Consider the following 27,001-nt stretch of genomic DNA (forward strand, 5'->3'; position numbering starts at 1 on the left):
GAGAAGGGTTTATGCTTAAGAAACTGCTGAAATTTGGGGTTAAAATGGTGAAAATCTGTGCCACTTAACCTGATGCTGCTCTCATGGCCTCTGCCCAGCTCTGTTCGTAGGGAGGTTCTGCCTAGCCAGCGCAGGCTGTAACGGTGAGAAGGAACTCACTCAGTTTAGAGTGGCAGGCAACAGCCTTGGTGGCTGAAGTGACAGTTTTGAAGATGAACACTTGGGGAGGGACAGTAGCCCTGTTAGCCCACATTTGCAGGCATATTTGGGGCAAGAGAGAAAACCTGCTTGAAGGAAGAATCCCTAGAAATGTATTTGAGGAGAAGCTTATCCAGGAAGCTCAACAAATCTCAGGTAGCATATATGCAGAGAGATCTGTGCCTGGCACATCATAGTCCAACTGTCACAAGCCACAGAAAAAGAGAAAAATCAAAAGTAGCAAGAGAAGAGCAACTCATGACATAAAAGGGAAGCATTAATATAATTAACAGCTGACTTCTCACCTGAGACATTCAAATGGAAACCAAAACGGAACTGAATGCATTCAAAGCACTAAAAGAAGAAAACTATCCACCCAGAATTCTCAGTGCATCAAAACTGTCCCTCAGAAGCGAAAGCAGAAAGACATTTTCAGATAAACAGAGACTAAGAGGATTTGTTGCTGGCAGATCTGCTGGTTCTTCAAGCTGAGAGGAAATGACATGGTGGTAACTTACGTTCACAGGAAGAAGTAAAGAGCTCTGGAAAAGGTAAATGTGGGCTACTGTAAAACATTTTCCCTCATTTCTTCTTAGTTAAAAGACATAACATCATCTAAAGCATTAACTATAACACTGGGTAGAATTGACAAAAATGACCATAGCTCTTTGGCAGTTGATCAAAAGTACATAACAGTCTGTTGTATTTATAACATATAGAGATATATAATATATGGGACAACAGTAGTACAGAAGGAATGAAATGGAGCTGTATGGGATTAAAGTTTTTCCATTTTACCAGGATCAGGTTAGTGTTAATCTGAAGCAGATTGTGATCTTAGTAAAATGCTGATTGTAATCCCTAGAGCAAAGATCCCCTGGAGAAGGAAATGGCAGCCCACTCCAGTATTCTTGCCTGGAGAATCCCATGAACAGAAAAGCCTGGCGGCCTACAATCTATGGGGTCGCAAGAGTCAGACATGACTGAGCGACTAAGCACAGCACACAGAGCAACTATTAAGAAAATCACTTTAAAATATTGTTTAAAAAATCAACAGAAGAATTTAGTGGTACATTAAATATTTGGCACAAAAGAAAGCAGTCAGTGAGGAACAGAAGAACAAAAAAAGAAGGAAGACATGTAGAAAACCAATAGCAAAGTGATAAATGTGTAAATCCACCCAGATCAAAAATATAGTAAATGTGAATGGTTTAAATACTTCTATCAAAAGGCAGAGATTGTCAGACCAGATAAAAAGGCAAGATAAAGCTTAATTATATATTGTCTATAAGAGACACTCCTTAGATCCTTACATAAAAGGATAAGGAAGAGACACCATAAATAACCATAAGAAAACTAGAATGACTGTATTAATTTCAGATAAAATTAACTTTGGCTTCCCAGGTGGCACAGTGGTAAAGAATCCAGCTGCCAATGCAGGAGATTTGTTAAGAGATGCCAGTTTGATACTTGGGTCAGGAAGATCCCCTGGAGGAGGAAATGGCAACCCAGTATTCTTGCCTGGAAAATTCCGTGGACAGAGGAGCCTAAAGGGCTACAATCCATGGGGTCACAAAGAGTTGGGATGTGCCTGAGCGTGTGTGCATACACGCATACACAATCGAGTTTAAGACAAAAAATATTCCTAAAGCCAAAGAGGGAGTTTTTTGTTTGTTTGTTTGTTTTTTTTTAATGTGGACCATTTTTAAGTTTTTGTTGGATTTGTTACAACATTGCTTCTGTTTTATGTTTTGGTTTTTGGCCACAAGGTTCCCCGACCAGAAATCGAACCCACACCTCTCTCAACCAGAGAACCACCAAGGAAGTCGCAAAGAGGGTCATTTTTTTTTTTAATGGCACAGCAGGAAGTTGTAACAGTCACAAATGTACATGTACTGAACGATAGAGTCCCAGAATAGCTGAAGCATAAACTGACAGTCTTGCTAATAGAAATAGATAATTCATAAATTGTAGTCAGAGACTTCATACTTCTCTTTAAGTAATTGGTAGAGCAACTAAGCTGAAAATTGGCAAGATTCTGGAAGACTTGAAGAGCACTGATTCTGTTTGGCAAAAGGGTGTCTATAGAATACTGGGAAATAATAACATCTCATATGCACGTGGCACAGGGTGGATCGTAGGCTAGGCATGAAACAAGTCTCAAGGGTGGCTGTATTAAAAAAGACAATAACAGGTGTTGATGGGGATATGGAGAGGTTGAAACCCTTATACGTGGCTGGTGGGAATGTAAAATGACATGAGCAGTTTGGGAGTTTCTTAAAAAGTTAGATGTGACCAAGTTAGCACATGACCCAACAATCTCTCCAAGGAACGTACCTGAGAAAGTACATCTGCACAAAGACAAGTGCATGGGCATCGTAACAGCAGCATTTTGGGGTAAGGGACGTTTTCTAAGCTTTGATTGTAGGGATGGTTGCACAACTCTAAATTTACTTAAAAATCATTGAATTATACTTTTATAATGAATTTTGAATGAATGAATGAATGAATGAGTGAATGAATTTTGCGGTATGTAAATTATGTCTCAGTGTGGAAGAGTTGACTCATTGGAAAAGACTCTGATGCTGGGAGGGATTGGGGGCAGGAGGAGAAGGGGACGACAGAGGATGAGATGGCTGGATGGCATCACCGACTCGATGGACGTGAGTCTGAGTGAACTCCAGGAGTTGGTGATGGACAGGGAGGCCTGGCCTGCTGCTATTCATGGGGTCGCAAAGAGTCGGACACGACTGAGCGACTGAACTGAACTGATGGGTGTTTAAAATTTAAAAATGGGGTTAAAATAGTTCAGTTTCCTTTATGGCCTCCATAAATGTGCTCATGGAAAAACAGAATCCCACAGAGGTGGAAGTCGAGCCTGTTGGTCTTGTGAGACCAGCCCAAAGGTCATAACCTGTGCTGCCCTCCCCCCACCCCAAGTCCAGACTGTTGGATGTGGCTGGAGCTGGGACAGACAGAGGAAGCTGTTTGGGGGTTCTCTCTCTTTTTTCCTCTCTAAGATAAATAGACTCCATTCCTACACTTTGCTATAAAGGAGACTCTGTCACAAATTGATCTTCAGAAGTAATCTAGGCCCACACAGGTGAGAATAGCTTTGTTTTTCCTCTCTTGGGTGGAGGTACATTTAACTCAGTAAAATAATAAGCCTCTTTGCCAGGCCTTCTCCACCTGAAAGGCTAGGACGGGGTCCCTCGGCTCCCCTGAGTGTGTGAGGTGGGAGGTGCATGCTTACACCCCCATGTTTCACTGAAAACATCTGTGTGTGCCTTTTTCTGAGTTGCCAGCTCGCCCTTGATTCTCTGGCAGGTCCTGTGCTGGTCCTTGGGGGCAGAAGTGATGGGACAGGGTTTTCTAGGGTACCATAGTGTGGTCATGCATTGGAGGATGAAGTGGCAACCCACTCCAGTGTTCTTGCCTGGAGAATCCCAGGGACGGCAGAGCCTGGTGGGCTGCCATCTATGGGGTCACACAGAGTCAGACACGACTGAAGCGACTTAGCAGCATAGTATGGTCAGAGAACCTGCAGAGGTGTTGGGAGCCTTGATTTTAGGAGTGTGGCTCAAAGGCTGAAAGTCACTGGGCACCTGAGCAGACCATCTCTATTTCCTTATTTTACCTTGGGGGGAAACAAAGCTAGGGTTCCTAGGTCTTGGGCACAGCAGGGGCAGACTTGGAGCCCCATTTCTACTTCTCTCCAGCCAGCCCTGTGGGCCCTGAGTGGATATGTGGGGTGGGTGCCATGGTGGCTGCCTTTGCTGGCTTCCACTGGGTACGTGGTCTTCAGGCAGCTGCTTCACCTGTTCTTCCTTCCCCATTTTGCGTCGTGTGTCTCTCTTGCTGTGGGACAGAGCTTTACTTGGACCAGTGGTGTGCCCTGTGGCGTGGATGCGAGGCACTCGGATGTGTGTTCTTATCCCCACCAAGGTGCCCGCAAAGCAGGCCACCTTTGAAGCGGGTATCCTTGATGACAGAATCACTGCCCCGTCCTTCTTTGAGACTCTGATAGTGGTGGGCGACACTCTGTATAGAAGCCAGGGTTCTCAGATCATTTGCCGGTAAGACAGGACTTAGCCACCCATAGTGGTGAGTGGTTTGTGGGAGCACGCCATCCACACCCAGGTTCATGCTCGAGTCCTCTTCCAAAGTGAATATGAATCTGAGGGTAGCATGATAGTGCTTGTGCCTGTCGTCTGTAGCGTGGGCTTGTGTGGATGGCCTTGTTCTGTTCTGAGCAGGAAGTGAGTCCACGGGACCAGGTGTGTGTGTCCCTGACTGTTCATGGGTTGTGGAGCCCTTGTTTGTTCGCACCTGCTTTACCAGCAGTCTTTAGGAGAGGGTGTACACAGTAGACACTGGGGTTGGCATTGCTCGGCCAGGAGCGCTGCTGGTACCGGCTGCGGATGCCTCTCCTGCCGCGGTTTTCACGTGTGTATCCACCTGTGTAGTCCGAAGGCTTACCAGGGTACAGACCCTTCACACCCCAGATGGTTCACTGGAGACTTCCGCACATACACTGCCCTTCCTGACGGGATGTATTCTCCCACTTACCATCAGTCTTGCTTCTTCTCAAGCCTCCTAGAAATAGTGTGTCCTTGGAGGGTCTACCGTCTCTGACTCCGTGTGATTGGGATTCATCCCTGTGGTGTGTATCAGCATCTCACTGAGCAACTCCTGTGTGGATATGTGTAGTCGCCCACTCACCTGTCCACGGATACTAGGCAGTCTCCAGGTTGGGGCTGCTGGGAGCATTCCTGTGGAAATCTTCACGTGAACGTGGATCATCTTGTTAAATAGGGATCAGATTGCTGGGGTCACAGGGTAGGTCAGTATTGAGTTGTTTTAAAAGAAGTTGCTGCTATACCTTTCCTCTAAAACGTCTGAGTGGTTTTACTTTTGTATGGAGATTTGGCTACTTGATCCTCACTGAGTGTCACGTCTTCACAGTTTTAGCCATGAGGTCTCCAGAGAGGTCTGAGCCCACGTCCTGGTCTGCGTGTGTGACCACCAGCCCTCTCCTTTCCGTGACAGGGTTGAGGCCAGTGCAGTTGCCACGCCAGCTTCTGTGTGGGGTGGTGGGGGTCCTCCATGGCCGTGTGCAGCCCCGAGCCCCCTCCTGCCCCGTCCTCCCCACTGTGCCCCACTGCAGCTGTGCCTGACCCTCCGGCCAGCTGTCTGCTGGAATGCGCGTCCTTGAGTGATTTGGGGGAATGTGACACGGCTGTGGGCCTGTGAGGGCTCTGCAAAGGGCTCTGGTTCCCACAGCCCAAGTAGGTGTGGTGGCCCTCACCTCGGCTGTCCACAGTTGCCAGCGGTTGACCCCCGTCTCTCCCGTACCGTGTATGAGAGCTCTGGGAGTCCTGTAGCCTGGACCTGTTCTTTGTGGCCCTCATGTCCCTTAGGTGGGGGCTCTGATACTCCGTGGAGCCCAGCCCCTCCCCAGCCACCTGTTGTGGGCTGGCCTTTCATTTGCTAATTCTCTGTCTGCCGCTGGGCGACTTCCAGGAGAGGCCAGGCAGGCTGCGGAGCAGCTCTGTCAGCTTCAACTGAAGTCCATAGCTTGCTTGCATTTCAGCATGTGGAACCGAGGGGTGTGTGCCTTCAGAAATCAGTTCCTCATTCTGTACTCCTGGCCTCAGCTGCCACCTCCCCGAACCTCTGTGACTTCTCTCCATCTCCTCCTCGTCCTCTGCTTCTCCCCTTCCCTCGGGGCTGCTCATCCCAGTTCTTCTCTATCCGACCACATCTTATCACAGGTTTGTAATTGAAATTTGAGGGAGTTCACCTGTACTTCTAAAAATCATTATTTTTGGATGGCAGCGTGACGGACTTGAGGTGCCTTGTTTTCTAACTCTCAGAGTGACCTAGGGGCATATTGTGAGCCAGCCTGGTCAGCTAAGGAGCCCCACAGTTTTGCCACTTCCCTGTCGCCTTCACGGCGCCCTCGTCTGGCTGTGGAGGGCATGGCTTCTCACTGGATAGTGCCAGCCTTCTGGGGATATTACTGTGTGACTGCCCCACCAGGAACCAGAGGCCCCTGTGTACATCATCTAGGTAAGCAGCTGGGAATTACCAGGTGGTGCTTGTGTTAAAAGAACCTGCTTGCTGATGCAGGAAATGCTGGCTTGATCTCTGAATCAGGAAGATTCCCCTGGAGGAGGGCATGGCAACCCACTCCAGTATTCTTGCCTGGAGAAACCCATGGACATAGAAGCCTGGTGGGCTGCAGTCCATAGGGTTACAAACAGTCAGACGTGACTGATGCGACTTTGCACGCACAAGGAACTTTTGGCCTCACACACATGTGAGTTAAGCAGATTGGCCGATTAAGCAGATCACTTCCTTACTTTGAAATGACTCAGTCTCATTCTGCAGCCACAGCTTCTGATGTCCGCGCATGGTGTGTGTTCCTGCTGGAGCTGTGTCCTCACAGCAGTGGGTCGTTGACGCATTCTACCTATGGGGGTTCATGAGGGAGGGTCTCCGACCAGCCCTCCGCTGTGGAGGCTCTGCTTTTGTATGCGTTGCTTTTTATCTTGCAGCTGGTATCTCTGACCTGATGAAAACAGGTGTACCAGAACCTTAACCAGCCCTGGGGGTAGGGATGGCGTATGTGCCAGCCCGAGGGATCCCATCTTGACCCTTCAGCCACCTAACCCAGTGAAGAAGTGGGCTGAAGGGAGCTCTGTGTCTGACCCCGGGCCAGCGGGGGTGACACCAGGAGAGGGACATTTCCCCAGCAGAGTGTGCCCTGAGGGAAGGCAGAGCTGGCCTGATTGCCAAGAGATTTCTGGTTTTTTTTTTCCCTTAAGATGAGCATTTGAATTGTAATTTGTGAGCCTGAAAGGGAGTGGGAATGGCAGGTGGTTTAAAAAAAAAAAAGAATGTGGGTCTGACAGCTCAATTTCACTCACACTCCGGGGTAGCCCAGGACAGGCCTCTCCACCCTCGGAGTCCACCCTCTGCTGTGAAGTGAGGTTGGTCATACTCAAACCGCAGAAGGTCCAGCATCATTCAGTCAGGTTTGTCCCAGTGCTGGTGGGAAGGAGCCTTGGGACTCATGGGTGTCCAAGAGTGAGGGAGGGGGAACTGAGTTCTCTTGTAACTCTGTGGGCCCACCTGAGGGAGGGGAGTGCAGAGGAGGCAGGGAGTGTCTGATGGGTGGAGAAATGGGAGACATACCAGACGTTGCTACGTGTCCCATCCCTTAGGTCCCAAGCTGTCAGAGAGCTTATTTTTAGAGCTTAAATCTTGAAAATAGTTGTGATGTAATCACACGGAAAAGCTTCGGGTCTTAGGGGTCTGAGACCTGGTGACATACAGAGTTTCTTGAGGCAGGCCCTTGACTGCTTTCAAAAGCAGCTTCAGCACAGTAGTGCTCTAAGGAGACCAGCCAGTCCAGGCATGCTGTGTGCCCTTCCTTCAGGAGGACTTGGGTACCCATCCGTGGGCAGTATGGGCAAGAGCAGTCTGGGGGCAGTCTCTGGGATCTCACGGCCCAGAAATAGGGGTGTTCAGGTGTCCAGGTCCCTGGAGCCCGCTGGGTTTGCCTGGAGTCAGGGCCAGAGAAGGCCCATCGTGGTGGGAGTAGGGTCGGCTTGTTGGGGTGGAAGTGCAGGCCGTGGACCACCCTCTGGAGCAGGGAGAGTTGACGCTCTGGGTGTGGGTGAAGCCCAGAAGCATGCCGGATGCCTGCTGTGAGAGCAGAGGTGCTGGAGGAGGGAGGTGCCTTTGCCTGGAGGACAGTGTAAGCAGGGAGTGCGGCGTGAGATGCAGGGCAGTTTCCCGGCGTGGGAACTGGGGTCCCCGACCTGCCTCCACAGGACGCCAGTGCTTCGCCTGCCCCTCCGCAGATGCGGGGCTTCCCAGCCGCCCCGGGCAGTGGCAGGTTCTCTGTGAACTGGCAAACTGTGGGGCTGGTACAGTTGCTGCTTTTCAAGGCCTCAAGAACAAGATTACCTGTTCTTATAAGACAAGCATCCTGGTCTTATAACCGAATAGGTTTTACAGAGAAATTACAGTGTTACATGTGAGGTGAGTCCTATTAAATTTTTAGCACACCTTGCTTTTCAAAACACAGCTTTGGCAACAAGAAAGAAACAGATGGGTTGTGGCATGTCAGGAGGACTCCATTTGGGGGGACTCTGCTCAGACTGGCTGGCATCTTCCTTCGATGGGGACAGAAAACCCTTTGCTGGAAGCGCTGACCTGGCCCCTTTTCCATCTCTGGACCCCAGAGAAGCTTAGTTGTGTGGAAAATATGTTGACCTTTACTGTGTTAGAAAAATTTGAAAATACTTGTTTATTTTTAAATAATAATAATGAACAATAATGAACCAATTCCATGTTAGCATAAAGAACATTTTTCATTTAAAAAAAAGCTATTTTGCAGCTCTCTCTAATAAGCAGACAGCTGGATTCTCCTATCTGCTTCTCCGTTTAGTCTCTCGTGCTAAGTTGCTAGGGGTGAAGCATGTGAAGGAAGTCCAGCCTCACACAGACAGGCAGGTTGGGGCAGGAGGAGTGTTTGCTTGTCGCTTTGCATAATTGTGTGTTTCTGCTTTTAGCGCAAGACACAGAGTGGCCATTCCCAACAGTTAGTTGCACTGTGGACTCTAAAACCTTGATTAGTTTTTGTACTCGGTTACATTAAAATCTATCAGTCCCTCTTGTACTTTGAACAGAAACAATTTTTTAAAAATTTTAAGATTGCTTTAGACTTAACAGAAAAGTTGTGAAGACCATTCCTACACACCCCTTCCCAGTCGTCCATTGCTAACAGACTGTTGGGGAACATTTGTCCCAAGTAGTCCTCTTGCCTGGAAAACCCCATGGACGGAGGAGCCTGGTGGGCTGCAGTCCATGGGGTCTCTAGGAGTCGGACATGACTGAGCGACTTCACTTTCACTTTTCACTTTCATGCATTGGAGAAGGAAATGGCAACCCACTCCAGTGTTCTTGCCTGGAGAATCCCAGGGATGGGGGAGCCTGGTGGGCTGCCGTCTATGGGGTCGCACAGAGTCGGACACGACTGAAGCGACTTAGCAGCAGCAGCAGCAGTTACTACTAACCACAGCCTGTATTGTCTGTTCTGATTTCCTGTTTCCAGTTTTTACCTTTTCTGTCCCACAATCCCACATGACATTTTGTCGTCATGTCTCTTTCGTCTCCTTTGGGCTGAAACAGTTTCTTAGACTTTCTTGGTTTTTATGACCTTGACGGTTGGGAGTCAGGTGTTCTGTAGGGTGGCCCTCAGTTGAGATTCGTCTGCTGTTTTTCTCATGGTTGAGCTGGGTTTTGGAGAGGACCACAGAGGGGAGGTGCCCTTCTCATCACACCCGTGTCCAGGGCACATCCCATCGGTGTGAGTTGTCACTGTGGTGTTGATCTCCTGGGTGTCTGTCGGGTGTCTTCACTATAAAGTTATTTTCTTCCTCCCTTTCTGTGCTGTGCCCTCTGGAAGGAAGTGACTGTTTACAGCTCATAAAGGGTGAAGCATCAGGGTGTTCTGTTTCTTCTCTCCCTGAATGATCCTTTACTCATATTTGAGTGTGTAGTCATACCACTGAACATTAGAAAATATTAGTTGACTAAGTTACAGAGATCTTTCAAATTCTGATACATTTTATTTTTCAGTATTGCAGAAAATCAGATTAGTTAATTATCTGATCTGTTGGGAAGCTGCTGGGCTCACAAGTTTTCCAAAATTCTACATTTTGCTTGTTGGGAGCTCAGACAGTATCATTGGTGATACATTATTGGTTGTTTTCCTGTCGGTGAACCAGCTTTGCTCTAACCATTTTGGGGAAAGTGCATGCCAGACACCCGCGTCTGAATGGACATGTCTGTCCGTGGACATGCACGGACAGCATGTCTGTCCATCCTTCCTTCAAACGTGGCAAATGCCCAAATGTGGTTTGTTTTTTCCCCTACATGGCTCTTCTGCTTTGGTATGCAGCAGGAGTGCTTTATGTTGTCACAGAATATTAAAAAGACATGTGTACTCAAATGCTGAGTTTTAATAAAATCAATAGCTTGTACTTCATCCAAGGCATTGCCTACAGTATGACGACGATGTGGATCTTGGCACAGTTTGCTGCAGCTGTTCTGATTTGGTACAAAAGGCAAATGTCGTCTCCATATTACAACAACCTGGCAGAAGCCCCGAAGGGGTCCTGAGGCCCACTCTGGGGGGCCCTGGCGGGCTATCCAGGGTGGGCACAGGCACAGATGGCTGGCAGGACTCCGAGCTCACATCACAGGCAGGACAGTGGTTAACGGCCTGATGGGGTCAGAAAGTGGGGGTAAGAGAGGCCCTCAGCTGGGGACCTTGTCACCAGAGACCTCGAATTGCAGGGCAGGTGGCCAAATGAATTGATTCAGAGCTACATTGTAGCAGAAAAGGTGATGGGAGCTGCCCTGAGTGTGCATGCACAGTACATTCTGTGAGCCTGGAGGAGGGAGGCGGGGTGATCATCCGTTGACTGGATGCACTTTCTGTGCCCGCTGCACTTCACAGCATCCTCTCAAGGTCAGTGGCATCCCATCCTGCAGATGAAGAAACTAAAGCTCTTTGAGGCTTGGTAACTGGCCCAGCCCCCCACAGCCCTCATGGCTGACCTGGGTGGAGCCTCACAGCAGCTTTGCTCAGAGCAGCTGGAGCAGGTCTGGTGGGGGTGGCGGACTCCAGAGCCTTGCTGGGAGGACATCCCCTGGGGTTTGCCAGGGCGTGGTGGGGGAAGATCCAGCAGTTCGAAACACAAGAAACTTACAGGCAAACAAAGCACTTTCTATTTATCACAAGAGTTTGTGAAGGTGTTGCAAGCTGGAAAGCAGTGTTTGTTTCTTGAGTGTGGTTTCATCTGTGCACAGCTGGCTTTTTTCTTGCTGTGAGTCGATTAGGAAGCTGATCCTAGGGGGTGTGTTTGGGCTCATCTGCTGTAGGGGGTCCCCCCATGCTGCAGAGTGCTCCTGAATTGCTCCCTAGAGGAAGGTTGGCCTGGCACATGGGTACAGTGACAGAGGGAAGAACAGATGCTAGCGATGGTGGTGTGGCTGGCAGAGGGTCCCACACTCCTTTGACCTTCACTCCCCAGGCCCAGGCCCTTTGGAAGCGTGAGTTCCCGAGTGCTGAAACATCACCCAGCTTCTTCGAGTAGACAGCAGTCCACATGTAGCAAGAGCTGGTTCTCAGATAAGTCTGAGGGCCACACCTGCGTCCTTGCTCTGTTATCTCTTTATCACCTCAGGGACTCAGCATGCAGATGCTGCTGACTATCCAGGATCTTGCAGGTGTAAATGAAAATATTTTCCCCTTTAACCTAGTCCAAAAATGGTATTTGATAAGCTGAGTAGAGGCCTCACCTGATGGTTGTGTGAAACCCGCCCTCTCTCGCCCTGCACCCTCTTTTCTAGGGTGCCATTTAGCCCTCTGCAGGCTCCAGGTGTCCAGCTGCTCTGAGCAGATGGGGGCTCGGGTTCCAGTGCAGTGTGGGGTGCGCGTGGCAGACCTTGGTGTGCCAGAGTTGAGCAGACCTGCTGTGGGCCCAGGTTATCTGCAGGCCTTGGGGCTGTGACCTCAGGAAGTCACTCTGAAGACCCCCTCCTCGCCTGTGGGTATAGGTGACAGTTGAGAGGATCGTACAGAGGCATGCATCTTGGTGGTGGGCACAGAGGTGGCCACCATAAAAGGTCAGCAAACGTCCAAATCTGACACAGGCCAGCATTTCAGTTCTGTGACTGTGGTTGTTTCCTGACAAGTGCCCCTTCCCAGATTTCTGAGCAGAGCACGTGCTGAATCGAGTTTAGCCTTCCTGGTGGTGCCCGACTGGAGCGTGTTCCTGGCTGGCAGGCCGTGCTGCAGTGACTGTGGACGGGCTGACCCTGCAGGCTGCCCCATTGCCGTTTGGAGGTCAGGGTCTTTCTGTGGGTCTCTGCCAGTTGTGGCTCAGGGAACACTCCCTTCTGCCTGTCCTTGACTTGTTTCTCCAGTGATTTTTCATGCCCCCATACCTGGCCCCCATCTCTGCTTCCAGTCCCAGGAAGGTCCTCTTGGTTCCCCTGGCCAGACTGAGTGACTTCAGGGGCTCCTGTGTTCCTAGAAGGAGCCCCCGGCAGGACAGGCCGGATGCCTCCTGGCTTTACTGATGGCACAGTGCTCTTCCGCTGCAGCTGCCTCTGCCCCCCTCTGCTCTGGGGGCCTTGGTGGGGGATGGGCTCTTGGGGCCAGACCCTGGTCACACGTATTCCCTTCCTTCCTTCTGAGATCTTTGGCCATAATGGAGTCCCGGAGCAATAGCTGGACTTGAGTCTCCAGGAAGAATTTTGGCTGGGTTTCAAAACTCCCATCTCAGCTGCTCACCTCCATGGCCTCTGTGGCCTAGAAGCACGATGTATTCTGACTTCCTGGCCCCCACAAAGCAGGCTCTGGGCTTTTGTCTTGACATCCCAGCCAACCGGGTGTCAAGTTACAGGGCTGGGAGAGGTGGTAATGGATGCCAAGAAGGGGAGCTGAGGGAGTCTCAGAAGAGCTGGGGCAGGCGGGGAGCAGGTGGGCTCCGGGGGTGCTGCAGGGACCCCGCACTCGTCAGTGCCTGCCAGTCCCCAGGGCAGGCAAGTGTTGGGCTTCGGGGCGCAGCCTGTGTCTGCATATGGCAGTTCCCTCTCTGATAACGCTGAGTGTGTCTGAGTGGATGGGACCTCGTGGGAAGGGAGGGTCCGTGTGGGGTCCCAGTGAGTAGCTCTCACGCCCAGATGACTGTGAAAGATCCCAGTGGTGTATGTCTACTGAGACAAACAGCGTGCAACTGGAAACTGCCAGTGAAACGTTACCAGGCAGTAGGACTAACCTGGAAACTGGTGATAAACGTCTTACTTTTCTCTCTTTAGAAGTTTCCTAGAAGTGCTTCTGAAATAGGGGTGCTCCCTGGCTTAAGTCTATGGAATTGCTTTCCAACATTGGCTCAGACAGCCTTCCCGGCAGTGCCCGAAGCCGCCAGTGGTGGCTCCCAGGCCTGAGGATGGCCCCCTGCTCCCCTGGGACTCCCCATGCACCCCTTTCTCTGTTGGGCCGGGCCGTCCCTGAGCTGTACACCAGTCTCCTCCTGAGTGGGCATCTGCCCCGGGGCACCCTCTGTGTTCGCAGAACTGCGCTCCTCCTTTCAGGGGAGGAGAAGGGGCTTTGAAGTTCAGCGGGGGTGGCTACTTGGATAAGCCCTTTCTTTCTCGCCTTCTCGCTCCCAGGGTAGTGTAGTGTCTGGAGTGGCCAGCCTCGTTGAGGACAGTCTGCGGGAGGCCGTAGAGCCACACTGGCATTGGCTGGCTCTCGGGGGCAGAGCTGGGCTGCCAGCCCCAGGAGTCGAGTGGCTTAAAGTACCTGTGATGCCATAGCATTGGCTGTCAGCTCTGCTGGCTGACTGGTCCCAGCTGAGCGTAGCTTCTTGGGTTCTCCTCTCCAGGGGCTTTGTTGCTCGTGTTGGGGGGCTGGGGCCATCTCTGTCTGTCTCTGTGACCCTCTTGCCAAACAGCTAGTTCGGCGTCCTTCTGTGGGGGGTGGTCTGTCAGAGCACATGTTCTCAGGGCCCAAGGGGAATCTTTAGAGCCTGTGACCTTGCTTTAGAGCTTGTGCTGCTGCTTCCTCTCTGCTCCTCACTGGAGGCCGCAGGGAGTGAGCTGCCTTCAGGGCGCACTGCAGCCTGAGTGGGCGGCTTCAGAAGGGTGTGGTGCAGTGGTCCTTTGCACAGCGTTTTGGCAACTAGGAGTGTTAGGACGCCTCATTAACATCGATCAGAGTCCTGGGCTCGCGGGAAGTGGATTTCTAGGGCCTGGTGCTTGAAAATACATAATGACACGATTCAGAAATCCTTTGATTTCTGAGTTGACCTCGCACCTCTTTGAGCAGCGTAGTATCTGTGCATGTGGAAAGACCTCCCACAGGCGCACGGTGATCAGTCTACAGGCGTTGTGGATTCTTCGTGAACTCAGACTCTCATGGAGCCAGGTACAGGCAAGAGGAGGAGGTCGGTGCACACCAGGGACGTCACCTGAGCACCCAGAGAGCAGATTCAACACCTGTCTTCACTGGGTTTGGCTGTTACCTGATTGTCCGCTGTCTGCCGAATTCACCTTCACAGCGAGCAGCTCCTTACTGCCTCAGGGGAGGTTGGGGTCCGAACTGCCCCAGTGACCTCCTAAGGCATCTGAACCTTCTTGGCATTGAGGTCTCACCTCACCCAGCAAAGCTGAGGGGCAGTAGGGCAGGAATTACTGTCCCCAACCTTGTAGGAGGCACAGAGAGGGAATGTCCTACCCTGGGCTTCTCACTTGTAAGCGGCAGGACCAAGTGGGGCAGTTTTGCAGGAGTGTGACCCCCCCCTTCCCTCAGCACGCGCAGGCTCGGTGCACCGTGCCTGCTCTGAGAGGAGGCCCTGTGGCCTGTCCACCAGGCAGCATGGTGCCAGGAGGAGAGTCCTGCCCCTCTGGCTCAGGGGGCCTCAGCCCCTTTTCCGGGACTGTGGCATCGCACCAGGGCTGGATCCCTGTTTTTGCCCTTGTCACAGCGCCCTGGGAACATCCTGGCCGTCACCGGGAGCTGCAGTGCCCCACCTTTCTGGAGAGAGGGTCTAAGTGGGAACACCGGTCCCTGGCCCCAGCCCTGGGTTGGGGCACCCACCTGTCGAGTAGGCAGTGGCAGTGTCACCCTGGGAGGCTGAGGGAGGGTGGCCCCTTGTAGGAAGGCCAGGGCGCTGTCCTTGGACGAGCTTGTGGAGTTGAGGGGTGAGCGAGCTGGGCTCTAGCGGGGCAGGGCCTCTGCTCAGGCTCTTGCCGCCCTTCAGTGTAAGGCCCCAGTGTTTTGCCCTGAGCTCCCTGCTGAGGGTGGGCAGTTTGGGGGTAGAACTAAGCAGCCTTCCCCCGACTGTGTGCCACTGGGGGACGGTCCCCTGAGTGCAGTGGGGTAGTGCTGACTCCTTCCAGGCGCCATTCAAGAAGGGCATCTTCCAGTGTGAGTTGGGTCTGTCACAGGGGGGATGAGAATATGATGGAGGGACATTCCTTGGAGTGGATGGTGGTGAAGGTGGGGGCAGCTCAGGAGCAGGAGCTTGGGGTTCAGGGGTTTGGTACTGGAGAGACCTGTGGGCCTGGAGGGTGTGAATGGGCCCTAGTGGGAGGAATGCCCAGGGAGAGGGTCTGGTGGGGCCAAGACGAGTGTTTGCTTGGTCTAGCAAAGCCTCCCCCACCCGCCTAAACAGTTAGCAACTACCTGCCTCTCCTCACCCAGCCGGGGCCAAAAGATGGGGGGAAGAGGGAGGGTTCTGGCAGGGACTAGTTGGCTACCAGCCCTGCTTCTCTGCCCCACGTTAGCCCCAAGGAGCAGTTCGTTGTCCTGAGACCTCACTGGGCCCACAGCTGCCCCCGACTTCACTCGTGTGTGCAAGCGTCTCAAGGATCTTACAAAAACGCAGGCTTCGGTCAAACAAGTCTGGGGCACTGATGCCCTCTGGTGAAGCCGGGTGGGTGGTGGTCTACTCCCGCGTGCCCCTGTCACTCCTGGTGTTGGATCTGTCCCTCCTGGCTGACCCTAAAGACAGAACTGCTTTTATCCAGGGGTTTCTCCCCACTGCTGGACACACCACCCACTTCTTAGGTTGGCTTCCAGCAGCTAGGAGTGAGTAAATAGATGAGTGAGTGTGGATCAAGTGCACCTTTCCCGGACATCAGGCAGGCACATATAGAGAACAGCAAAGGTCAGGGCTGCGTTCCCTTGATGAAAACTGCTTCCCCGGCACAGGCCAGTGAGACACTCAATGTTAACCCCGCACTGACCACTGATGGGTAAGCACCTGGGATGGTGGTGCTGTGAATGCAGAGATCTTGTTTTGAGTTAAGTTTTAATCTCCAGGAAACTTCACGGAAGTTCCGGGCATGTAACAGAATTTTTGTTTGTTTAGCCTCGGGTGGCATACAAGGGAGGAGGGTAGTGAGAACGTTTTCACGAACAGCCTGGCTTGCTTCCAGGTCACATAAAATCTCTTCTGATCATAATTTATATCAGGATTCCCAAGATGGGCAGGCTAGGCTGAATGCATTTGCCCTGAAATCATAGCTTTCAAATAAATGTGGTGCCCAGGCAGCCTCCCTGGACTGAAATAATACACGTGGCCACTACACTGTTTCCCTGGCATGTTGGGCTAGATGGTTTTATAATTTAAAATACGTTTTTTTAAAAAAAGAATGCCCATGATAATCTTGAGCCGTTGTCAAATGATTGTCCTTTTCCTTGAATTAAAAGAACTCTCTGGGAAAGTACTGAGAAATTTGAAGCACCTTGGTGTTAGAATTGAGCTTTAGGAAAGTTTTCCTTGTTGGAAACTAGTTGGGGCTGGTGGCCCTTCTGCGTTTGGAAGAGGCAACCCAGGTCCCTGTAACAGGCGAACAGTCCCCTGAGGGCCGGTGCCACACAGGAAGTGCCTGCAGCCCCGCAGCCCCAGGGAGAGCTGGCGCCTCCATTTCCTGACAGCACCTGAACCCTACCTCACTTCTCAAAATGAAGGCTGCATGTCACAAACTGGTTAGAACTGGCTGTTGCCATGGTTTTCACGTTGGAAGGCACAGTTAAAGGGTCACATGACCAAAGAGGGAAATGCCTTTGTCACATGACTTTTTGGTGGCCTGATTAGCATACAGGAAGTTCACTCCCTGCTGGCTGCTGGGATGCTGAGTGATCACTGATGGGAGGTGATGTCATCTCTTGGACGAGTTATTGATTAGTCTCGGTCCAAGATGGGACCTGGGAGAGCTCTGGTCACAGTGGTCATCTCAGGAAGCTTCAGCTTCCATGTGGTCCAGCCCCTAACCCTGCCCTCTTACCTCAGGCAGATTTGAGCTGTATTAGGCATCTCACCTTTGGGAGATGGGCACGTGCTCCATGAGATGGTAAAAAGTGATAAATCCCCGTAGGTTACTGGTGCCTCCATTTGCCCTTGCTCAGGAAGCACGGGCAGTCTGTAACTCTAGATGTGGTTCTGCCGAGGCTGCTGCTCTGCTGTGCAGCCGCCTGGGAGCCCGCCTGGGCTGCGACCAGCGGCTGCAGCTCCCGTGCCAGAGCCTTGTGTCTGCGCAGTGCCTGTGCGCATGCCCACAGAACCTGGATTGGAGCCCCGGGGTCATCTTTTATGTGGATCTTGGGCAGAGTTGGCAGCCAGCAGGGAGACACAGACTTGAAATTGAAAGAGTAGTGGTTCCTGAACTGCATTGGTTTTTGGTTTGTTGAGGCCCTAGTAAGACATCCTGGGTTATTTTATAGACAGCCAGCCAATTCCTGGACTTGAAAACGTGGGCTGCTAACCCCAGAGAGGGGGTTCTGTACCTTGAAATGGGCGCCTCCTGACTGCTCTTGGAAGCCCACCCAGTAGCTGTACCTGAGGTGGTTCTATCGCATCAGGGCTGGGCTTGCTGCGGTGCGGCAGCTCTGCTGCTCTGAGAGCTGGGATAAGGATGGCCCAAGGGAGAGCCCTGAGGGTTGAGGGGTTGGGGGCGTCAGTGAACCCGGAGTGCGGTCCTCTGTGCCCCGCCTTCCCTGAAGACATAGCTCACTCTGAGAGTGGAAAGGGCCGTTCAGTGGGCTGTTAAAATACCAGTTTCCCATCTCTTAACTCTGCTCCCCACTCAGCTGGAAGGAATGGGACAACTTTGAGCTGTTGTTATTCCCAGTTAACCTAACCGAGTTTGTTCTTTGCGTCATAGTGCCACCTAGTGGGTGAATTCAGTCCTTGGCTGGCTTTCCTGCTGATCTGATTCTTTCAACACAGATGCTGAGGCTAGATCTTAAGGGAGAGTTTACATTATGTCCTCAGCAAATGGAGCGGCTTGGCTTGGCACTAAGCACTGTCTCTAAGACCCGTTGGTCCTTATATATGTGGTCAGCAATGCCGTTAGCGGAAGCCTAGCACTTCATGGGAAATAGATGGGGAAACAGTGGAAACAGTGTCAGACTGTATTTTTTGGCGCTCCAAAATCACTGCAGATGGTGACTACAGCCATGAAATTAAAAGATGCTTACTCCTTGGAAGGAAAGTTATGACCAACCTAGATAGCATATTGAAAAGCAGAGACATTACTTTGCCAACAAAGGTCCATCTAGTCAAGGCTATGGTTTTTCCAGTGGTCATGTATGGATGTGAGAGTTGGACTGTGAAGAAAGCTGAGTGCCGAAGAATTAATGCTTTTGAACTGTGGTGTTGGAGAAGACTCTTGAGAGTCCCTTGGACTGCAAGGAGATCCAACCAGTCCATTCTAAAGGAGATCAGTGCTGGGTGTTCTTTGGAAGGAATGATGCTAAAGCTGAAACTCTAGTACTTTGGCCACCTCATGCGAAGAGTTGACTCATTGGAAAAGACTCTGATGCTGGGAGGGATTGGGGGCAGGAGGAGAAGGGGGCGACAGAGGATGAGATGGTTGGATGGCATCACTGACTCAGTGGACGTGAGTTTGAGTGAACTCCAGGAGATGGTGATGGACAGTGAGGCCTGGCGTGCTGCGGTTCATGGGTCGCAAAGAGTCGGACACGACTGAGCGACTGAACTGAACTGAGCATTACCAGATGCGCATATACGTTCTGAGGAACTTGAGTGTTAGGATTGGGGAAATAGGGCAGAGGATAATGGGCAGGGGTGGCTGGGAGCTAGTTTGTGAGCAGATTAAGTGGGTGGGTAGTACAGCGGTCCGTGAGAGCAAATGTGTTCCATGCTCCAGTCAGTTTCAAAGCATGCAGCCACTACTGCCACGTTGCCACTGGCAGGACAGAGAGCCCCCCTGTAGCCCAGGAGGGACCCCGCAGCAGGCTGCCTGGGCTGCCTTGTGGGTGCTGACACCCCGCGCTGGGGACTCAGGCCGTTGGCTGACGGTGTGTGCCTCAGCACCTCTGTCACCTGGGAAGGGGCAGGTGGGCTGTCCAGGTGTGAGGGTCGTCAGGGAGTCTGGGTTCAGCAAAGAAAGGCTGATTCAAGTGGGGCTGGCCTTCCCATCAGGTGGCTTCCAGCATGGGAAGGTAGGCGCTCCACCAGCAGGCCCAAGATCCAGGAGCAAGTGTTCTGGTTCAGTGCTGAGCCACATGGTATGGAAAGGGGCTGTGGTGGGTTCCAAAATGTGATGTTTTCCTGCAGACACATAGGTATCCTCAGCCCAGGGGACACAGAAGTGGTTATCGGGAACAGTCCTGACTTTTTAAAGGGCTCAGACGTAAACTGGCAGGTTCGAGGGCCACGTGGTGAGTGCAGTGAGAAAAGGCAGCCCGGGCAGGCGGTTGTGGGGAGGAGTGGGGAGGCCAGCCTGCTCGCCTCCACTTCACTGTGTCTGTGTCTGAATCCCGGCGTCCGTGGGAGTGCTGCCCACCACAGGCGGGGTGCTCGGGTGACAGCCCTCCTCCCTGCCCCACAGTGACATGAAGTCTGAGAGGAGGCCCCCTTCGCCCGATGTGATTGTGCTGTCTGACAACGAGCAGCCTGCGAGCCCGAGGGTGAACGGGCTGACCGAGGAGCCCCCGAAGGAGACCAGTGCCGAGGCCCTCATGGTGAGCTCTGTCCCCGCACTGGGGAGCTGCCTCGCGGTGGGGCCAGCTGGTGCTCCCTGGCCCCAGCCTCTCCCTCAACCCGTGTCCTCTTGATCTTGTAGAAAAGCAGTCCTGAAGAACGAGAAAGGATGATCAAGCAACTAAAAGAGGAGTTAAGGTTAGAAGAAGCCAAACTGGTTTTGTTGAAGAAGTTGCGGCAGAGTCAAATACAAAAAGAAACTCCCACCCAGAAGGTATGTGCATGGCTGTTCACTCCTCAGGGGTCAGTGAGAGGTATTTAGGACCAGGGATGGGAAGGCATGGGCACTTGCTTGGCTCCCTGCTGCCCCAGGAGCTGGGTCTGTGAGGAGTCAGGTTTCCTCGGGGGCAAAGGGGCAAGGTCTGAATTGGAAATTTGCAGGCTCAAGTTCATGTTTTGGATTTAGCTTAGAGGAGATCAGACTACATTTCAGTCTAGAACATTCTGGATCTGAGTATGAGAACCTCATTCCCTGTAGACTCCCATCAGGGAAATGGAGAGCAGACGTCTCTGAAGGTGCTGGAAACACAGCTCTGTCCTGAACCCCTTTCAGAGGGGCGCCCTGCCCTGTGGGTGCCTGTGTGGCCGGCAGGGGCCGCTCTGGATTTCTGGACAGACTGCTGAACGCCTGCTTCAGGGTGCCCATGCCCAACCCCAGAGGCCGTGTCCCGGGGCTTCTGCCCCGCCACCTCCCCACGCCTCACGCTCCTCGTGCGGCTTCTAAACGGGGCTTACCCTGTAATGCAAGGTCAGGCTGGTTTTGTGGGCCTCTTTTGTTATCCCATTCTGGAGAGGCTCCTGGTCTGTGACATGGCTCCCCTTCCTTACGTTCTGATGACTCTCTCGGTGAACCAGAAAGTGAATGCATCTCGGGCAGTGCAAGCTGACAGTGTGTAGACACTGCTTCCGCCTTGAAGGGAGCGAGACAGGAGGACAGTCGTGGTCTGACTTGGGGATTTGCTCAAGCTCCCACTCCACATCTAGTAAACAAGTGGGCCAAGCCTGGCATCTGCTAATACCCTGATGGATGAGCCTGCTCGTTACTTGTTTCCTTGTTGATGGCTGAAGAGTTGGTGATGGGGACCAAGTCTGTCACTGTCCCTGGTGGACTGTATGCCTGGACCAAACAGTTTCTCACCAGGGTGGGGATTGATATATATATATAATAAGCCTCAGCCTTTCCCGCCAGCCTTTTATCGTCCCCTGGAGGGCAGAGATGGCACCCGAATCTCAGTGATGCCAAGCACCCTGGGGCAGAGGGGTAAAGGGCCCTGGAAAATCCGTCCTGTGTGTTTCAAACATGTTAATTCCCGCTGCAGTGACGTGGCAGGCAAGCAGAACCTTTGAGAGCTTGATGCTTCTTAAAGAAAAAAGCAATGCTCCTGAGAATCGTGTGTGGGGAGAAGCATGGTTGGTAGCCCTCTCATCTCCTGCCTGTCCTGATCTCTTGCAGCCTGCAGGCTCCACTGGGAGCTCCGTGACCACCCCTCCCCCGCTCGTACGGGGCACCCAGAACATTCCTTCCGGCAAGCCATCACTTCAGGTCAGTGTTTACTCTGCATCATGCTCCTGAGCAGCCCTGATCCGGTTTCTGCAAAAGGCTGCTCATTCCTTCTCGTAAGACTAGAATGAGGCCTTCCAGTGGGAGCACCCACGCCAGTCACATTTGCGTCCCCGTACCCAAACTGGGCCCCTGTTCATCATGAATCACACAGACGCTCGGAGGGCCCCTCCCACGGCTTCCTCTAGTGAGACTGGAGAGACGGCCAAGATCCTGGGCGCTCTGGGCCCCCACCACAGCGCAGCTTTCTGAGCCTGTCACAGCCTCCTCTGCCCACAGGGCGCGATGGGCAGAGCTCCCACTTCAGCCGTAGGACAGAGGTCAGGCCAGGCCCACCTGCCCTCACTCAAGCCAGAGACCGCAGCTCAGACCAGCAAGCGGGTAGTGTGGATCCCAGCTAGCTTCTTATCGTGGGGGTGCCCGATCCTGAGTGAGTCCAGGTTGGCCTGGCTCTTGTTGGGAGTCTGTGTTCCTCGTTCTTTTGTGTGTTCAGAGTAAGTAGGCATTTTAGCTTTTTTCTACCACCGCCATTTTGGTGGGTATGTATATGTAGCTTTATGAAAACAACAAACCCGTTTAAAAAGCTGTGTGAGATCTGAGGGTTGTTGTTGTTGACAGACCTCTTCAGCTCGGATGCCTGGCAGTGTCATCCCACCACCCCTGGTCCGTGGCGGGCAGCAGACGTCCTCAAAGTTAGGGCCTCAGGCGAACTCCCAGGTCGTCATGCCCCCGCTCGTCAGGGGGGCCCAGGTGAGCACGGCTTACGGAACAGCCCCAAGCAACCGTCCCTCCCGCAAGAATGACCCCGGTGCTCAGACTGGGTCTCTTCCCCCCAGTCTCTCTTTATTGGCCTCTCATTGTCTTGTCTCTGCCCCACACCCGACAGCAAATCCACAACATCAGACAACATTCCAGCACGGGGCCGCCGCCACTCCTGCTGGCTCCCCGGGCTTCTGTGCCCAGTGTGCAAATTCAGGGACAGAGGATCATTCAGCAGGGCCTCATCCGTGTCGCCAATGTCCCCAACACTAGTCTGCTCGTCAACATCCCACAGGTGAGTCGTGCGACAGATAGTCCAGGCCCGTGGACTGTGGTGCTGTGGCTCCTTGGACCTTGGTGGGTCATGAAGGCTGTGGACAGGAGTCTCCTGTTGTCCTCTGCAGTCTAGCAGAGGCAGATAACTGCTCAGGGGGTGAGGGTGGGGTCACCAGAGGCTCCCCCGGCCCCTCCACCCACCCCGCCCTCTTTACCACCGCTGCCAGGCGCAGGCACGTGAGGGGAATGTCTGCAGATGTCCCTGCATCGCCAGTGCATCTATTTTTAGCCACGTGACCCTTCATCTCTGTACAGAGCCTCTGAGGTGGTGAGGGTTTGTTCCCACCTAACAGAGTGGGGGAAGGTGGAGCCAGGGCGGCAGGCTGAGATCCTCACTGACAGATGAAGTGGCTGGGTCCGCATGAGCTTTTGTTGATGTGCGAGTTAGCTTCTTTTCCTCCTCTGGCGTGGCTCATCCGTGTCTGCCTTTCTCAGATAAGAGCATGGCCAGCAGTGCTCTTCTGAAGTCAGGTTCAAGGACAGTCCTGCTACCCAAATGGAGATGTCCTGGGCAGGCCGTTGATCTACCCCATAGACGCTGATCAAATCCCTGCTGTGTGTCATGCTGCCCTCATGTCAGGAGGGTGGCAGCCAGGCAGGCAGTGGTGATCCGCGGCTCTGCTCCCTGAGGGGTCGAGGGAGCCGGCGAGGGGAACAGCGAAGCGCTGGCCGGTTAGAGGCCGGTGGCCGGGTCAAGGTGCAGTGGCGGCACCCTCTGTGCTGGGGCATCTCGCTGCCCTTTGGAGACCCCCGGGCCAGTGTCATGGGCTCCCCGAGGCCCCCGGCCTGTTGCACACCAGTTGTCAGGTGCGTGCATTTTCCTGCAGACAGTGTACACAGCTTTCCTGTTTCCAGAAGGTCTTCGGTCCCGGAAAGCTTAAGGGTCCTGGCATGGTCTGCTCCCAGTTTGGGGGAGAGCATTTGAGTGTCGGGTGGCAAGTGGGCTGGAGCGAGGAGATGGTGGAAGGTCAGCCACCAGGATCGAGAAGATGGTGAGGGGAACACAGGAGCAGTGAGGATGGAGAAGGGTGAAGGGCGGGGGCACACAGAGGTACTCGTGAGGGAGATGCCGTTGGTGCCACAGTGCGCCACCTCTGCAGCCAAAGGAAGGGGGCCACCCGGGCCTGTGCTGGAGGGGACCAGGCTACAGTGGCAGGGCAGTGGCCATGCGCCTGGGCGGGGATGGCTACCACAGGGGCACCCGCCGTGATGCTGGTGGCTTTAGGAGTGTCCTTAGTTGATAGAGTGTAGCAGGTTACAGATTTTTAAGTCATCTGGGTATCAGCTAGACCTCAACAAGTTATTCGTAAGCTTGGTCATCTCAAAGCAGTCGAGTGTGATGTCTTTTTTTCTGTTGCTTGTTGATGGCAGGCAGCTCCTGAGTTACTTTTAAGGACTTATTAGAGTAGCTGATGGTGCTGACCTGGAGTTAACTTTTGTAAGGACTTAGCGTAGCTGATGGTGCAGACTGTGGGGTTCTCCTCAGGGTGGGCCCCTCAGGCACCCTGACCAGGTCATTGCCTCCCCAAAGCCCTCCCCAGCATCGCTGAAAGGAACGACAGCCACCTCTGCTCAGGCCAACTCCACCCCCAGCAGCGTGGCCTCTGTGGTCACCGCTGCGGATTCTCCAGCCAGTCGGCAGGCGGCCGCCAAGCTTGCACTGCGCAAACAGCTGGAGAAGACGCTGCTTGAAATCCCCCCACCCAAACCCCCTGCCCCCGAGATGAACTTCCTGCCCAGCGCTGCCAACAACGAATTCATCTACCTGGTCGGCCTGGAGGAGGTGGTGCAGAACCTGCTGGAGACACAAGGTGAGCGGGCCATGGGCCCAGGGCTGTGTTCCGTCTTGAAGCTGAGGTTTCCATCATGTTGTTTCCGATGCATAGCGCGTGTGGGCACGTCTGCTGTGTACGCACGGCTGTCTTGGAGCACATTGTGGATGATCTCTCGTCATCAGTTCTTCACTTGCTCTGAGGTTTAGGTAATTTCTTTTTTTTTTTTTTTTTTAAGTTTTTCGTCAAGTGTAGTTGATGTACAGTGTTGTTTAGGTTTCTCTGCTGTACAGCAAAGCGCTTCAGTTATATACATATCCACTCTTGCTTAGATTCTATTCCCATGAAGGTCATTACAGAGAATTGAGTCGTTCCCCATGCTATACAGTAGGTCCTTATTATCCATTTCACATATGGTAGTGTATATACGTCAATCCCAGTCTCCCAGTTTATTTTCCCTCTCCTCCTAGATCACTTCTTACATGTACAGTAGGCAGCTTCTTTCTGATGGGGCCTCCTCTGAGAGCTGGGGAAAGGTGGAGCTTTGCAGAGCACTGAGTCCCCACGTTAGGGATGGATGCCTGTGCCTGGGCCAGCTTCACGTTATCACCTTCTCTGGAAGGTCTGGAAAGCCACCTGCATGTTAAGAGGTTTTAGGAACGAAAGCGCACACACCGGGTAGTGAGGAAAAAGGATGCTGGAAAGTAGGAAGTCAGGTTTGCCCCGAGGGAGTCACCAGCGGATGCGGAACTGAGGGCTCTTCTGTCCTTAAATTGGGTGCGTGGTGATGCCGATTGGCCAGCCAGCCTGGATTGCCTCCCCGCGTGGGCTCATCTGTGCTGAAGAGTGGACAGCGCTAAACCTCCTCAGGGCCGGGGGTGGCCAGGTGGACTGCACCGGAGGATCTGGGGGCCCACGGCCAGGCCCAGGGAGGAGAGATGTGGGCTCTGACACAGCTCGGACGTGTCTGCACTCCTTCAGTGACTCCTTTGGGATGAGGTCAGGTTGGCAAAAGAGCTGCTACCAGGCTTGTGTGGTGTGGCAGGCAGGAGGCTGCAGTGCCCGCCGGCCTTGCACTGGCCTGTGCTGGGCACCTGCTCTCCCAGACTAGTCTGTCTGCGCTTGTTCTCGTCAGGGGTCAGTCTCCATCCCCTGTCGTCAGAAAACAGGCCCTAGCCGTGAGAGGAGGCCCTGAGTCCTGCCTGAGGGGGCTCTGACACCGAGGGCAGCCGCCGCTGCCTGGGCAGCAGGGGCCACCTCCTCGGGGTGGGCGTGTGGAAGGAGAAGATCCAGGCTGGGGACCGGAGCTGGGGCCCACAGTGGACCCCGGGGCCTCCGGCAGCTTGGGCAGGTGGCGTCCTGTCTGCTCTGTGGAGTGGCAGGAGCCCCCTAGAGTCAGATCCCCCACTGCAGCCCCTCAGCAGGTAGAGGCAACTCAGCCAGGCCCCAGGCAGGATGGGGTGCCCGGGGTCTCTCCACATCATGGTGCATGACCCCAGGAGGCTGTTGAACTTTTGAGTGCTGCCCATGGAAGAGATAGAAACAAAAGGCAGAGTTACCCTTAATGCATATTGGATGGCACACGTGTGTGTGTATACACACTGAAGAAAGCATGACCTCACACCTCAGCAGGCGCTTTTTGTGGCTGCCCTGGTCACCCCTCCTGGAGCTGAGTGCCACCAAGTTCCCGTTCCCCAGGGCATCTGGCTGTGTGTCTGGCCAGCCGTGCACAGTCACTTCAGCTCCCCAGGCTGTTTCTTCTTGAGACAGGGCGGTAGGGGTGTCCCCTCAAGAGCTTGTCATGCGGCCCGGACGCCCTGCTGCGCACAGGACGCCAGGCACAGTGTCTGTCGTGAGCACTTTATAGATGCGGTTACCTCGCCCCTTGGCAAGGGTGCCATCACCTTACAAGGTGGGGCCTGGAGTGGCCACCGTCTCCCCCACAGGTGATGCCGTGCAGGAGGGTGGGAAATGCCAGCCCTGTGGGTAGGAAGGATGGCCGGGAGAAGCCGGGTGTCTGAGAGTTGGTATGGAGGATGCCGAGCCCACGGTGTTTTCTAAAGTGCGTCAGCGCTGTTTCTGCAGCAGAGCTTCTGGAGGCTGGTCCTGTGTCTGCACGCAGTTGGCACCCGTGTGTGTGCCGAGGGAACGAACGTCGGGGCCTCGGTGTCCCGATGCCAGTTGGACCCCCTGACCCAGGGCGCTGCCTGGACTCTGCCAGCGCGCACATCCCTCCTGGGGGTGGCGCAGGCTCTGGCTGTGCTGTTCCCACCCCTCCGATGTGAGCCGCGTTTGTCTCCCCCCTGCAGCGGGCAGGATGTCGGCTGCCGTCGTGCTCTCCCGGGAGCCCTACATGTGCGCACAGTGCAAGACAGACTTCACGTGCCGCTGGCGGGAGGAGAAGGGCGGCACCATCATGTGCGAGAACTGCATGGCGTCCAACCAGAAGAAGGCGCTCAAGGTGGAGCACACGAGCCGCCTGAAGGCCGCCTTCGTGAAGGCGCTCCAGCAGGAGCAGGAGATCGAGCAGCGTCTCCTGCAGCAGGGTGCCGCCCCCGCGCAGGCCAAGGCCGAGCCCGCCAGTGCCCCGCACCCTGTGCTGAAGCAGGTGAGAGCCGCGAGGGGGTGGACGGACAGTGCCCTCCCAGAGAGGGGTCTTGTTCCTCGCTCCCTCGGCAAGGAGCTGTCGCTGGCAGGCAGGATGTTCCGGCATTCTCTCCCACACTCGGCGATCTTCTGCCTGGTTGTTAACTGTGCGTCTAAATTGCATT

The 27,001-nt window shown here is 53.5% G+C and overlaps 1 protein-coding gene across 6 annotated transcripts in view; it reads left to right on the forward strand.

Moving 5' to 3' along the window:
- The window catches only part of GATAD2A (GATA zinc finger domain containing 2A), a 96,502-nt gene that overhangs the window by 65,380 nt on the left and 4,121 nt on the right, over window positions 1-27,001 (forward strand). For all 6 annotated transcript variants that reach the window (XM_070373416.1, XM_005910427.3, XM_070373418.1 and 3 more), the window contains 7 exons: window positions 19,651-19,783; window positions 19,885-20,016; window positions 21,256-21,345; window positions 21,982-22,113; window positions 22,250-22,417; window positions 23,990-24,269; window positions 26,540-26,838. In XM_070373416.1, coding sequence (XP_070229517.1) covers window positions 19,651-19,783; window positions 19,885-20,016; window positions 21,256-21,345; window positions 21,982-22,113; window positions 22,250-22,417; window positions 23,990-24,269; window positions 26,540-26,838 — 1,234 coding nt within the window. The remainder of the gene's footprint in view (window positions 1-19,650; window positions 19,784-19,884; window positions 20,017-21,255; window positions 21,346-21,981; window positions 22,114-22,249; window positions 22,418-23,989; window positions 24,270-26,539; window positions 26,839-27,001) is intronic.

The sequence above is a fragment of the Bos mutus genome, chromosome 7 (assembly GCF_027580195.1).
Source record: "Bos mutus isolate GX-2022 chromosome 7, NWIPB_WYAK_1.1, whole genome shotgun sequence".
NCBI lineage: Eukaryota > Metazoa > Chordata > Mammalia > Artiodactyla > Bovidae > Bos > Bos mutus.